This window comes from Rhinolophus sinicus, linkage group LG04 (assembly GCF_036562045.2).
Source record: "Rhinolophus sinicus isolate RSC01 linkage group LG04, ASM3656204v1, whole genome shotgun sequence".
Lineage (NCBI taxonomy): Eukaryota > Metazoa > Chordata > Mammalia > Chiroptera > Rhinolophidae > Rhinolophus > Rhinolophus sinicus.
In genome coordinates this window covers 99692112-99707658 of record NC_133754.1, presented here as the reverse complement: position 1 = coordinate 99707658, position 15547 = coordinate 99692112, and the positions used below count along the sequence as shown (strand labels likewise).

General features: G+C 41.6%; 1 protein-coding gene across 1 annotated transcript in view; it reads left to right on the top strand.

The window, feature by feature from the left end:
- The window catches only part of FLT1 (fms related receptor tyrosine kinase 1), a 159277-nt gene that overhangs the window by 51651 nt on the left and 92079 nt on the right, over nt 1-15547 (top strand). The window contains exons 8-10 of the mRNA XM_019736494.2: nt 833-950; nt 3255-3424; nt 3843-4002. Of these exons, the coding sequence (XP_019592053.2) occupies nt 833-950; nt 3255-3424; nt 3843-4002 (448 nt within the window). The remainder of the gene's footprint in view (nt 1-832; nt 951-3254; nt 3425-3842; nt 4003-15547) is intronic.

The window sequence follows — 15547 nt, the reverse complement described above, 5'->3', positions numbered from 1 at the left end:
GGCCAAGACGGCACTGTCACGAGTGAAGACAACGCTGTCCCCTCCTCCCCGTCCAAAAGCAAATCACATTAAGTGCTCTTGAAATCTAGTACTTTTGAAGTGGACAGAGTTTCAAGTTTATTGTGGTTAATAATTCAGTTAGATTACATTACAATCTCAATGAAATTCTTTTTTTAGTGCTCCATATAAAGACAACAGAAAAATATGATAATTTTGACCTTTATTTTCTGGGGGAAATTTCTCAGGTATTACTATGATTTGAGAAATTAAAATAAGGTGTGATACATTACTTAGAGGTGATGCTATTTTATCCCTGGTTTTACCCCTCATGAAATCCTAATATTGTTGCTTAATTCCAATAGGCAAATTCTGTAAAGAAAATATTAACACTTCTTTAGAGTACTTAAAAACCTTATTTACTTCCACTGTTGAAAAGAAAAATAGTGTGAGAGGAGAGACTATTCTATCAATTCTATCAGGGGCCTCCAGCTGAATGTATTTTATATCAGGTTAGTTGTTTTAGGGTGCCGGAAGGAACTTTCTCCCATCTTACTCATATTGGGCCAGTAGATTTGTAGAAGTATCTTTCTACTTTTTTGTTATTGTGATATAGACACTTAAGTCGTTTCACTTTCTGTTGCCCTGCCACTGCTTCTGTTTTACTCATTGATCACTATTTGGCTCTTTGGTAGGCTTGACCATAATTCAGCTCTATTTATTTATGCATTGGTTGCACCCTCCTTTAATGAGGCAGTGAGTTGGTTTTTGTGTTTTTTGTGTGTGCACGTAAATACAGTCTTTTCTAATATGTTGATCACTTCTCCTTTCAAAGATAAAGAATTCATCACTGTGAAGCATCGAACACAGCAGGTGCTTGAAACTGTAGCTGGCAAGCGGTCTTACCGGCTATCTATGAAAGTGAAGGCATTTCCCCGGCCGGAAGTGGCATGGTACGACCACAATTACTTTCCTATCAGTTTATGATAAGCTTTTTAAGTAGGAAGATTCAGGAGCTCAGTGGCTTGAATTCCTGAAAAAAATCAAGATATGTTCCCCAGACAGCAGTGCAGAGCTAAGAACCATGTTGAGTCTGGGCTGGGAGTGGAGGAGGCAGGAAGGGCCGGAGGGAAGGGCAGCACTGTGCCCGGATGGAGGGGGCAGTGGGGTTTTCTGAGTGCTCACTGCAGTTCAGTCCTTCACTCACGGTGACCAAATTTCTGCATCTCTAAACCTTCCTATGATGTCAACATCCTCTGAATGGAACACGTTGGGGAATGACTAGGAAGCATCCTGAATAAATAACGTGCTCTATTAACCCTGAAGAAGGGGGCCCTTGTGTCAAGGATAATAATTCTTTGATTATCTGAAAATAATTCTTTCATAGACAGCTGGGTTGAAAGTTCCAGTCTTGTTTTAAAATTAAGCAAACATTAACAGAGACAAGACTTACTCAGTTGCAGGGGTAGACAAATGGACCTACTTGAACTAATGACGTTTTCTTTGGCCCGAAGTCTGCATATTCAGAAACTCCTTAGGCAGTTTTTTTTAAAATGCTAGTACAACACCTGATGTAAAACAATGTAATCTGTTTATAATCTGCAGTCATTTTTAAAATCACTTTTAAACGATATCTTTGGCTCAAGCCATTACATTTTAAACAAAGAGTATAGCAGAAAACTGATTAGGAAAACAACCCATACAATATAGAAGCAGTGCCATTGTAGAATCTCCTCAACCTGAGCTTATTTTGCTTTCAGTATCGTAGGAGTGTTTTTTTTTTTCAGTTTCCTCAAATAGTTTAATAGGTAATTAAAGAGAAAATTACATTTGTGCTATGCCCCTTCCTGCTGTTGCAGAAGAGGTTTTGTTTTTTGTAGGGGAGGGTCATAATCTCTACAAGCTGAACAGTAAACTTCCTGTGACTGTACAGGATTCCGTAACAGGAATGCAACCCGTCTAGGAGGCACATCGCCTCTCTCTGTGCCTGAGAGAACCCCATCTATCACACGGAGCTCATTTCTTCAGTTACTAAGTAGCAAGAGCCTCAAACAAAATGAAACAAACAAAAATATCAATCCATTTTCAAAAATACTGACTTGTTCATAGGAAATAATGTAAAGTAATACTAACTATATTTGTAATCACAGAATAGAACACAGTCATGTCAACTGCTTTGGAACTGAGACCCACTAGTAACGTGGAAATTTGTTTGCAGGACACATGAATATGAATACCACTCCCAATATTATATACCTTTATACAGAACACGACAAACTCCTGGTAGGTTAAAAATGCCCATTTGGGGGCAGCTGGTTAGCTTAGTTGGTTAGAGTGCGGTGCTCTTAACAACAAGGTCGCTGGTTCGATCCCGATCCCCACATGGGCCACTGAGAGCCGTGCCCTCCACAACTAGATTGAAACAACTGATGGGTCCTGGAAACACACACACACACACACACACACACACACTCTGCCCATTTCAAGAACTGTGTGATTTAATGAAATTATAGAATTTTAGAGTAAAAGAGATCTTTGAGAAATTCTAAGAAATCTGGAGAAACTGCGGCTCACACAGGCAGTCAGTGAGCGGCACGCAGGCCCCCAGCTTCCTAATTCACGGTTCTGTATGTGGCTGCATGGCAGCGAGGCATCAATTCTGTATTTAAAGTTAAATTTTTTTAAGTTTATACCCTTTGTTTGTGAGTTTTGTGCCTTTACTCTTCTTCCTCAGGGGAAAAATCTTGATAATCTTGATTTCATGATAGTTTTTGAAAGGGACAATTGGTGTGACCATTTAGATAGCTAATAAGAACTCCACATGAGACCACAATAGCAAAGTCTATTTTTATTTTTATCTGGAGAAATGATCTAGGTGATCTGACTTACAATGGCCCTTGTATTGCTGATGGAGCCTCATGGAAAACTCTGGAAAACGTCTCAGATGGAATCAGCGGGTGCTTCTGGGTTAATACTTAAGTCACACTGGTGACCAGCACCCCTGCGGGTACATTGACCCATCACGTCTCTGTCCTCATTCAGCCTACTTCTTCCTCTTTGCCAATAAATTTGAGGTGTTTCCTGTCTAAAAATCACACTTGGCTTTACTGAAAAGTTAGTGTCTATGTTTTTTAAATGAATGTTGAGGATGAAAGGCTTGAAACGCAAACCATGAGCTCACGAACGTAAATGGCAGTGTTAGAGTCAAACGTGACAGGCAGTATAAAGTGACTTACTGATCATGCGCTTAACCACAGGCTAAAAGACGGGTTTCCTGCGACGGAGAAATCTGCTCGCTATTTGGTTCGTGGCTATTCATTAATTATTAAAGATGTGGCTGCAGAAGATGCCGGGGATTACACCATCTTGCTGGGCATAAAGCAGGCAAATGTGGTTAAGAACCTCACGGCCACTCTAATCGTAAATGGTAAGTTTACTGTTCATACTTGCTTCTGGTTCTGCTAGGGCTAAAATTAACGACAATTTATAAATCAAAAAAATCACTATAAAAACATCAAAGAAAACAAAATTTTAAACAATTATTTTAAAAACCACTCACGCCTTCATCTTAACTATTTCATGTGTATTTGTTGCCTTCCATAAGTAAAACGGCTTTTTGTAATGGTAATCTGTACCTACCATGGAATCAATTTTTTAATGTTGTCAAAACACTTCTACTTTTAAAAAACTTGGCATTAAGTGACAAAAAGGAGGGTTCAGTTGTTTTTTGTTTATGTTTGTTTCCCTGACATCAAAACCAATGACAGTGAGTTCCTTCCTGCAGTGGCCCCGGGTCATGAGAGCAGCTCTTGCCTTCACTGCTGTTCTGTTCCTCTCCTTTCCAGTGAAACCCCAGATTTACGAGAAGGCCGTGTCATCATTTCCAGACCCAACTCTCTACCCACTGGGCAGCAGACAGATCCTGACTTGTACCATCTACGGTGTCCCTCAACCTACAGTCAAGTGGTTCTGGCATCCTTGTAACCACAATCATTCAAAAGCAAGGTAGGGCTAATTCCTTTCTTGAATAATACTCGAATACATTTTGACACCCGGACTCAAGAGTCTTTACTGGACACAGGTGGGAGTTTGCAGGTGGGATGTGAGTATATGGGGCGCCCAGATGTTCCCTGCCTCGGCAGGGAACCTTCTTCCTTATCCTTTTCTAATCATTTCATACGTTTTCTCTCTAGTTCAGTTTTAGGAGCACAGGGACTGAATTAAGGTCACCCTGTGGTCCATTATTTGGAACTCCAGTCGTTTTCCAATGGAGGCTCCCCCAGCCCTCCGAATTTGGCTCCACCATCGGTCTTCCCGTTTCCTATCATGATCACTGTCTTTCATAAGCTTTGCTCCTACTCTTCCATCCACCTGAAATGCGCTTCCACCACTTTCTGTTTCCTAAGAGTCCCCCTTCATCCTGGAAGGCTCAGCTCTTACGTCACCTTCTGACTGCCTCACTCAGACTCCTCTCTCCCGCCTCAGTATGAGCAGCACTCTGTACACCTGGTTACAACACTAGGTGTGCATGTCTGTTCTCTAAGCTACGAGCTGAGTGAGAACACCTCTGCATCCTGGCACGTGGTGGATGCTCCCTGTGTAACTGCTGCAGGAACATATCCCTGCCCTCTGTTAATTGTGCGGTGTTCCCTTGCATCCAGTTCATGACCGAGCCCATTTGCTTCTTTTGCATTTTTTTGTTTACTCTGGAGGAATGGTACTAATGATAGTTCGTGAGAGCTAATTTGACAACCGGGAATAGAACTGATAGGTATAACAGTAAGATATTATTGAGATCGCCCAAGAATTGCCATTACACCAAATATTTTTCTTTATTGCTTTTAATTCCACTTTCAGAGTGTTTGGGAGAATTACTATTAAAAATATTTAGCTTGACGAAAAGTAAGCAAGACATAGTTCCAGCATAAACAGATAGAAGCGGCTATTTGGTTTTTTAGATTCTTCCTGCAATTTCAACTCTCCGTTTTGTGTTTTAATCTTTTGTTTAAGGTGTATTATTCTGATAGTGAGTTACTGGTGAGTCACAGAATTCCTGAGAAGTAGCTATTTTCATATATGTCTGATTTCTCATCGGAAAGATGGAGAACTTACAAATCTTTAACACTTTGTTTACCAATGTGGATATTTAACCTAAAAGAAAGTGAGGTATACTGAACTTTTGGATTATTTTGCTAGTTTGGGGGTAGGCATGCATATTTATGGACCCATCTCTTTAAGGCCTAGATATTTGTGTTAACTTAGCATGTAAATAAATTTAAAATAACTACATAACTTAAGCTATTGGATTTGAACAAAAGTGTAGAGGTGACTTCTTATGAAATAACATAGCCTCTCTCAAAACTCAGAGTAGTACCTTAAATCTTCAATATATGTTTGTTGACCATTTGACTTATTCTTTGTTAAAGGCATTCTGTTTTTTTTTAACAGTCACAAAACAGATCAAAAATGAAAGCTTTAACTGTTTTCAATGATGCTGCATTTAAAAACATGTTCTTGCTTGAAATTATCTGCTGAAAATGTGGTGCTTGGTGGTTAAGTTAGTACATTAAACTTAGAAGTATTTCAGACAGATTATGGGACCTTTGTGCACTAGGAAACAAATAGAGCAACTGTTTCACCCTGTCAGAGAGCTAAAAGCTAAAACTGACAGATAAATGAAGCCCTCTTTTAATTACTAAACATTTTCAAATTGTCTTTATATAGATTATATACTTAGATTAATACTTAGATTCAGTTGTAGACAGGAATTTTAGTAGCATTTGAATAAGAAACGTTCTATTGCATAACATTTTTAAATCTTATTTCGAGTTACATAGTAACATATTTGCATAGTGGTGTCTGTGTGTGATCATCAAAAGAGATTATGTCACTGCTAGATCACCGAATAGTCGTTTCATTGAATATCATTTCATTATAACACTGATGAGAAAAAATGGAAAATCTGTTCTGGGCCGGGGCGTCTCTGCGTGGTGTTTGGCCACTGTCCCCATGTTTGTGTGGGTTTTCTCTGGATCCTCCAGTTTCCCCCCCCATCCCAAAGATGTGCGTGCGAGAGGAAGTGGCGTGTCTCCACTGTCCCAGTGTGAGTGGGTGTGAGGCCCTGTGATGGGAGGGCGTCCTGTCCAGGGTGGGTCCCGCCTGGCGCCCTGACCTGCTGTGATGGGCTCCATTCACTGCCACCCTGAACTGGAATAACGGGCTGGAAAATCATTATCTCAGTTGTGTTTATTCATCTTTTTAAAATGGAAATAGAGCCCACATTTATTCCAGTGTTTAATATTAGAAGTGTTTGGGGTCTTTACTTAGAAGTTTGCTGACTTTTTTTGTGACTAGAAATATACCATGAGGACTTAACTCTTGTTTCTATCAATCAACGTAGGGTAAAACTGGTTTCCTTGTACGTAGTTTCATTTAAAATCACAGTTGCCAAGAACCTATGGACGACGTTAAGTGAGGACTTACTGTACACACATTACTCTTGAATATGTAAAATAATTATTGGTATTTAAATTTTAGGCTCTTTTTAGTGATATGTCTTTACATGGACACAACCAAAGTATTAATTTAGTTCTGAAGTCAGAATATGTTTAAGTAGCTCAAAAGTATTATTGGTTAATGTATCTAACTTAATATGGCCATCTGGTTAGTGTATCTAAGTCAAAGAGGTTCAGACTTAACTCAAAATGTATGGTTTTCTGAAGTTCAATAAATACATATTTAAAAACTGTCAGAACTACTGCTCAATTAGTTCATCTTTATGGATACTAAGAACCATAAATAAATTTAACAGAAATTGCCTCCTTTTTAAAAAACAACATGGTAAACTGCCAAGCTATGCTTTAACTGAATAACATTGTGGTTTCTGATTCACCTAGAATTTGTTCTTATAAAACATTAGGAAAAAAAGACGGGGAAAGGGTGGTCACTTTTAAACTCATATACCTAATGAGCTGAGAGGAAATGGAGCAGAATCTTTCCCCCTTTTACTTTTCTGCATATTTGGGTGGTGAAGTAGAATATATCTTTTGAATTTTTAATAACATGAAAATAAGTTATTATCACTGAATGAGGTGGAATTTGGGATTTTTCTCATCCTTAGCAACTGGCAGAGACTTCTAAGTAGATATTCCTAAACATGATCCTAAACTGGGCATAAGGCTAGGTGGTAGCCTGCTTCAGAGTGTTAAGCTTACAGTACCTTTCACATGTGTGTCATGTACAGCTTCTGTTCCCAGAAAGTAACTATGCACACTTTATAGAGAGACTATGGGGGTCTACTGAAGTCATGTATCTGGAAAAGGTACAGAGTGCCAAAGAAATGCAAGGCTGTAACTATCGCTAACATTGAGGTCAACTTTTAAATAAAAGGCCCCAAAACTTTTAAGGAACTGGAAAAGAATGTTCTCCCTACTATAGAGCTAGTTTCACAACAGTGAGAATTTTTAACAGACGTTTCTGAGAAGTGAACACAAACTGTGGAGAGGAAAATGGAATTTTGCTGTGCTTTACAAATAGAAATTTAGTAGGTCTGGGTTGTCGAATTGAGGAAAATATAACTTAGGACTTTCCAGAAGATGAAAAATGAAGGAGATATAGATGAGTTAGGCAACAGTAAAAGAACAAACAAAAGTGTGTAATGAGGGAATGAAGTCACTGCCCCAGTTTGTGTGGCCTGTCCCATTCACTCGTTTCCCGTCGTAGGAGCAAGTGGTTCTAACCCGTGGGTTGGCTGATGCTGGGGTGGGCAGAGTGAGAACTAGGAGAGCTGCCCCCTGCTCGGGGGTCCACATTAGAGTTCCAGAACTTCTCCCCCGGCTTTGAAGAACTAAGTAGGACCACTAACCCCCGTGCAGCGAGCTGGTCTTTGTCCCATAGTCCCTGCTGGTTTTGTCACAGTGCTGGTCCCTCTCACAGGAAATGCTGTCTGGGTAAGGTTGCCCACAGCTAGGAGGCTGGTCTGCAAAAGAACAATAACTACACCAGACTGGAGGGAAGGGCCTTTCTTTGGGGAACGGAAGGGATGGATTTGAGGAGCCCAGGACGGAATGGGGAAAGGACGGTCTTGGCATAGTTCTCCAGATTTGTGCTCCAGCTCACCAGTTACATTTTCTCTGTTAGAATCAAAGATGTTGAAGGATGGCTGTTGTTCACGTGTGCTTGAAAACCAAGGAGCCCCTCGGTCACTGATGGGCCGACTGGCTGTCCAGTCATCTACTCCCTGCAAACACGAGCGTGGTGAGCGGGCTTCTGCAGGGTCATCCTTTGTGATCGACTCCATTACCTCAGCTCGCCAACCCCACTAGTGTGCACCCTCCCTGCTTGTCTTTTCTTTTTAAAACGAAGGCCTGCTTTGAAAATGTTGACGGTGGTTGAGCCTTTTCCACAGGGAGGTTCAAGACCTGCAGGCTTGTATTGCAGCTTTGTTTTTGGAGCACACATTCTTTAGATCATAGGCCACTTTCATTGTCTCTCCCATCCAACCATCACAAACGATCATCTAAAGGTAATAAATAGCACTGATCGATTATAATAGAGCTGCATCACCTACTGTGTTGTTCTCCTTTAATAGAAAAAAATGTCAGGTGTACTGGCTTCACGGTGAGCATCTCATTTCCTTCATCAGCTACCCGTGACCACCAATAAAAATATGTAGCAAGAAACTTCTGCTACTTCTGTTGTGTTAACACTGCTCACCTCTTATACATGCGTTTTACACATCATTGGTGTGCAGGTTCAATATACTGTCAGCTGCATGCTTATCACTAATGTTTATTGGGCACCAGCCGTGTCAAGAGTAAGACACACACCATGTGTCTGCAGCATTTGTTTCAGTTACATAAGCTCAAATGCACATGACGATTACTTATTCTATCTCTGTATGTACCCGTAGGGTATCTATGCCACCGGCTCAGGGATGGAGACCTGAGAATCAAGGAAATGGGTTCTATTCTTGGCACAGGCCCTGACTTCTGGGTGACCTTGGCTGGTTATTTAATCTGTGCTTCAATTTCCCCTTCTGTAAATGGTAACTGCCGTGCTTCCCTTTTCCTATAATACACAGCTATTAACGAAATGAAAAAATCACTTACATTTACGTTTCCTTCTTTCAAAAATGCTTGAAATAATTTCCTAGTTGTTGCACATTGATAGTTACCTTCTGCTTCTTATAAATTATAAAGCAGACCTGGGGAGTCAAACTGCTTTATAATTTATAAGGATCAGTGCCAAATTAATGGAAAAAAATCAATTTATGAAAGTGGAACAGTGGTAAAAAAAAGTCTTATATGTAAGTATGTATTCTTGGGTACAGAATTGACTCAGTAATTATAATGTCAGGATTTACCCATTAAGGAAAAACAGTGCAGCAGCTCTTCCATCACTGGTGTCCACCTATATTTCTCCAGTGCCGACTGGGCGGGCCTCCCTCTGTCAGTTTTGGCCCAGCTCATACAAACGAAGACATTATTCTTTGCCCAGTTAGCCCCCAAAGCTTGCTTGCTATTTGGTCCTTTGCTAAAATAAGGAGGCCCTTCAGATGCAAAAAAATGTCATTGGATTCTCAACTCATGGAATGTGAAGAGGGGATAGAGTATTCTTTACTTTCTTAGCTAAAATGGTGGATTTTCTAAGAAAAACCTAATAGACATCCATGGAATCTCAGGGAACTGCTTCCACAAATCTAAAGGAAGGCAGACCTGGAGTCTCAAGTAATTCCATGCTTTAGAAGTTGAACAGAAAATAACATTCTCTGCCACACAATTCAATTTGATGTCCTGTTTTTGAAACGCTCTTCATCGGCCCTAGCACTAGACTCCCATGGGGCATCTAGAGAAAGCTGACCAGTATGGGAGTACGTGTGGTTTGCTGGGGCTTGGGGGGGGGGGGGTAGAGAGTGGCCTACACAATTAGGGAAGGCAGAGGCATCCAGAAACTCTGAGATGGGCTTGCTTAATTGCATTTCTCTATTGTTTATGTCAGCAAATTGGCAAAGAAAGGAAGGCCTGAGTTATTAGGGATGTGTTAGGTCATTTGGGAGAAACCTGGTTTTGTGTATCGTGGGGTATGTAAAATTAACAGGACGAAGACAAAACAATTGTTAATGGTACTTAATTAGAAATGTACTCAAGGACCCAAATTTAATTGACTGCTAGCATGAATGGCTATTATTTTTATGCTGAAACAGTTTTCTGTCCTGTATTCTATTTTCCATCTACAAAATGAAAGTTTTAACCATTTAGACATTGAAAAAAGTCCACATTTCCTGGAGGCTAAGTGTAGGTCTGAGTAAAGCTGTCATTCAAGACCTCTTTGGAACTGTGGTCACATCCTCCATGTTATAATCTTTATTACACTCCTCTGAAGTAAGCAAGTCATTTGTATCGATGTGTCTCCATATGTTCTCTGCAGTGGGTGTGTGGTGGGCGGACTCAAACCAGGAATGCCACAGAGAATTTTTTTAAAAAATTGAATCAAAATGGGGACTTTAAAGACCACTTCACCAAACACGACTTTAGCAGAACTTCGGGCTTAAACAAACAAGCGACTAGATCTGGCCATCTTCTGCAGGAGGCTTTCATCACAAGCCAAAAGTGGATGTTCACTTACTAATGAGAAACGTCTCGCTTTTCTGTTACATAATTACTGGGTGAGGAAGTACATGCTGCCCGATGTGAGTGTTCGGACAACGGCCCTCATTAATATTTCATACAAAGTCCTGAAAACAGAGCACGAGTTCATGTGCCAAACGTTTCTTTGCCACTTTTCTATGCTTTGTGAGATCTTCCTTCCCCCACCGCTCTTTATAGCTATACTGTGAGTGTGATGAGTAATCATTTCTTATGAATTAACTGTCTCCTATAATTGCTATCAAACATTTATTTCATTACGTGTTTAAATAAAACCAAAAGGCTGAGTCATAGGGTCATAGGAAGGCGACGCTCGATGGTTTTTGCAGGGATATTTTGACCAAATTCAGTGTCGCTTCCCAGGATTGGGAATGCCACATGGTAGCGACACACAATTTGGGAAGATTGGCAGAACGTCACAAATTTCCTTTGGCCATAGTCACAGATTTTAAAAACCAGAATGGACATGTTCATTACTGACTCTAGAAACTGATGTTCTGACACGAGATCCCCAGGCAGTAGATAAATAGGACAAATCACTTATAAAATCTACATTTTAATTCTATCACCAGAGACACGATAGGCTGTTTCTTGAAATATGGACTCTAGTCTGTGGTTTTAATGTAACTCTACTGCCTTTTTAGGTGAAAAAGCAGAACCTGGTGGGTGGACTGAGAAGATGGAAAGAGTGTGATGGATTGAGACTATGGCCCAGGTAGTGCCTTATAATGAGCTTCAAGTCACTAGACCTTGTTTCTTCGTACTTTTCTAGAAGCCTCGTAGGATGTTTTATCACCTGGAATGCAGATGTCCACTTGATAACTGTAAGAGTTAATCAGTGAGCCCTTTCTAGTGCCAAAGCTGTGTTTCTCCCTTTATATACATTATCCCTAACCTGTACAGTAATTTTACCTAATGGACATAATTTCCCCACACGAAATGGAAGCTCAGAAAGTTATTTCTCAGGTGTTTTCAGATCATGGGATAAAAGAGGTTAAGTAGGTTGGCATTTCAGAAGGTTCCTTTTCATTGGTGTCCCACGGGACCCCTCAAAGTGGACCCCTGTGGGTTCCTAAGGGAAGGAGCAGAAGTCCTTGAGGACAGGTTTGGGGGAGCAGTGGCCTTAACCTATTGGGTTTAGTCTTGTCCCCAGTGAGCCCCTAGAGTCCACCTGTTGAGTTACAGCTGAACTGAGGGTGGGAGAGGAAAGGGGAAAGAGGCTCGCAGCAATCGGGAGAATTTGACTCACATGTCAGAATTTCTTTGCGAACCACTGATGGCCTGCTGCTGGTTCAGGCCCCAAACCTACAGCTGGAAGTAGACCCTTTGAACAGGTATAAACCTGAGTGGGACAAGCAAGTGTGAGTAAGACCAACCTCATGAGGGCACCAAGTCACAGTTCATTCGGCACCTGTACTGTGGCCCTTTCCCCTCATGGTACTGTCCTGTCCCCCTTCTGACCGTCTCACCACGCAGGGGTATTTGATCTCTGGCAGGGAAGTCCCACTTCCTCATTTGTTGATCAGGATTAATTTTGGGGGATTAACATTCAGCACGCACTCAGCCCTCAGTTGGCCTCACAAAGCTTGTGGGTGTCTAGGTAAGAGACATGGGAGAGTAATGAAAGGAGATGAAGAAGGAGAGGGCCAAAGGATATGAAGAAGAAAGCAATAAGGGTGTCCAGTCGATACAGTCGGTGAGTGAACAACATGAGGAGATGGAGGCTGCAAATGCCGGCTTTGGCGTGCCTTCATCTAGTCACTTTGAATGACTAATTAATTCACTTAGAATTAAGGAGTTTTAGAGATTTAAAAAAACAACAAATGTGCTTCATAGATGGGGAACTGAGGCTCAGAGATAAACAATTACCTCTCACCTCACAGCTAGTTAACAGCAAGCCCAGGACCAGACCCATGTCTCTGATTCCTTATTTACTATCCTGTTCGTTCTTATTTCCACCGTCACATGGTACTGAGTCTCATGGAAGGTGCTAGTAATTGGGTTGAATAAATGAACCAACGTGGTTTCAGTTGATGGTGGATGGTGAGTGCTGCCGCTGAGAGGAAGCACCGGGTCTGAGTCGTAAAGCTGGTGGGTAGGTAACTGGAATGTTACACGGAGAGAGGGAACACAGTGACAGAGGGACGTTGAGGACAGGAATGGGTTGCGGAGCTGAAGAGGATGTGCTTGAAGAGTACGTCGGCTGGCTCGTCGGATTTGGGTTGAGAAAAAATAAAAACCGAAACTGGAAAGGTAAATTTGGACTTGATGTGGAATTCCTTCAATGGGGCTGAATAGTTGAGCCAGGCAGTCATCCTGCTCGGCTTCCCTGTGACGCCTGAGTCCTGGGCCATCTATTTACCATGGGCCCGCCCTGTCGTTCTTACAGACTGACGGGCTTTTACAGACTTGTGGTGGTCTTGTTCCTGTGGTATGTCTTTAGCATGTGTTATGTGCATTGTATCCCCGAAACTCTGCCTTCCATGCGTGTAGAGCACGACCCTGGAATCCAAGAACTTGTGTTGTTGCCCAGTGTTTTCAGAACGTTATATGGGTGCCTATTATCCCACTTTTTAAGGTCTTTGGTGTTCCATCTGCCTTTCAATGATTTCTCATCCCTGAAAATTACGTAATGTGATCACTGATTGCTCCCTTGAGAAATCCTCTCTTGTATGGAAAAGTCTTTGGATAAGTAAGGGGAGAAAACTAAAAATGGGGATTTAGAGTCTACTTAGTGCCAAATGGGAAATACGGCTAGTAAAAGGCCATATGGCCTAGGATTTCTTCTGTTTTTTCTTTTCTTTATAGCTGAGTGTTATTAAGCACTTAGCTGCAGGATTTTAAGTGCTTAGTATGTGCTTTATATGTATCTCATTCAGTTATTACAGATCTTCTATGAGGCAGAAGCTATTATTATTGCCTTTTTCTAGATGAGGCACAGAGTTCAAGTACCTTGTTAGGAAGCCAGTCTGGGTTTACACGTCAGGGACCATAAATGAGTGGCCTTCTAGCACATCCATCATCAGGCACTCTATTTGTCACAACGAGGATTCGTTCTGTAACAACTACTTAGACATTAACATGGGTAATTTTGGGTCAAAAGCCCATGATCCAGAAAGCAAATATGTTTTGAAAAGCCTGTGTTATGACATCAAAGCCAACTTGCAAAGTGTTAGGATGCAGAAAAGCAATAGTCTGGAGTTTAAGGAAATGGGCGCTGGAGCCTGAATCCTGGCTCTGGCACCTGCCACCATCTGCCAGCTGTGCGATTCTGGGCAAAATAAACCACCTCTCTGGGTCTGACTTCCTGCTCTGTATGACAGAGATAACAACACCTGCGTTGTCAGGTTGTCTGGGGGAAGTAAATGAGCCGATTACACATGAAGTACTTAGCCCAGAGGCTGGCGCACTGTGCGTGCTAAGTTTGTTTGCTGAAAGTTCAGTGTTTTAGGTTGCTCTGGGGCTGCCCACTACAAAGCCACTTCCCTCTGAGGTGGCATCACACACAGTAACTAGTATCCTGTGAAGTTGACAATAATCTGACAAAACGAGCCATACTATTAGGTGAATGTTCTCCCAGGAAACAGGCGTGCATCTCTGGACTGGTCTTCTGACTGTGGTGATTGACTCCAAAGAAATTAAGATGGGATCAGAAATGGTAGGATTTTAAGATTATTTGGGAAATTAGAGAAGTTCTCATATCCTGGATCTCCTCATGTTTATGAATTCTGCCTCAGCTATGCAAACGCTCACTGACCCAAGTCTTGTCCAGCCGAATAGCACATCTGCTCTTGACTCTCACTTTTGTGCTCAATTATATTCTAATACTTTTTCATGTATTTGACTTTCAATAAACAAATGTATGTTCCCTTGTGACAGAAGGAACTAGATCTGGTCCTCCTTTCAGAGGACATGATTTTATTCTTCAATGGAATGTGGGTGAACAAATTATTTTCTATCTAACACGATGCTAGTAACTCTGAGCCCGTATTTTTGCCTACCCTTGAAGAAAGGAGACCATTGCTGGTTCGTTTTCTATTTCCTATTAGACCAGAAGATGCTGCTCCACATGTCACATCATTGCCTGAGGTGAAACTGTCCAGGACTCTGTTTGTCAGATGCTGAATCTGCTGTGATGAGTTTATCCAGGTCCCAGTCAGATCCCTGTCTTCATTAATACCCCTCGATGTAAACGGACAGGCACTTACAGTGGTGGCACGGTGCTTAGCTGAGGGGATATGTGTGAGGTCATTTGAGGGTCAGTAGTGCCCCGTTTTTCAGCACGTTTGAGGCAAGTGATGGATGGCAGGGTTGACGCCTGACATGAGGTTGAGTCCACATCCAGTCAGGCCAGTATCAGGGTTCACTCTTCTCCCCAGACAGTCACCTGAGCGGGAGACATGCACTCTTACTGTTCACCAGGTGTGTGGTCTTTAGTAGCTCGTGATCTAGTCGGACAATAAAATGACAGCTAACATTAATGATCTGTCTGCCGTGTGCCAGGAGCTGTGCTAAGCATGTTACACAAGTTTACTCATTCAGTATCACCCTAATGTTTGCTGATGCAAAGGGAGCTTTAAATTAGTTCCCTTCTGTTTGTTTTATAATCCCTGTAATAAAACTAGTAAGACACGGTAACATGGGGTAGCTTCTTTTGAGTTGGCAGTGTTAAGAATGCATTCATTGCCAAAGAATTTGACACGGTTCACAAAAAGTACAATAAATAAGTGAGCAAATCTGGATGAAAGGAGAAAATGGGATAAGCCTAGTATGGAGATATGGCTCACGTGTTCTACTTTCTTGTTGTGGGGGAGGGGTGTGTGTGGGGGGGGGAGAGGGAGAGAGAGAAAGAGAGAGAGAAATGAAATAGACATTTGCAAGATAGAGGAACCCATCAGGTAAAA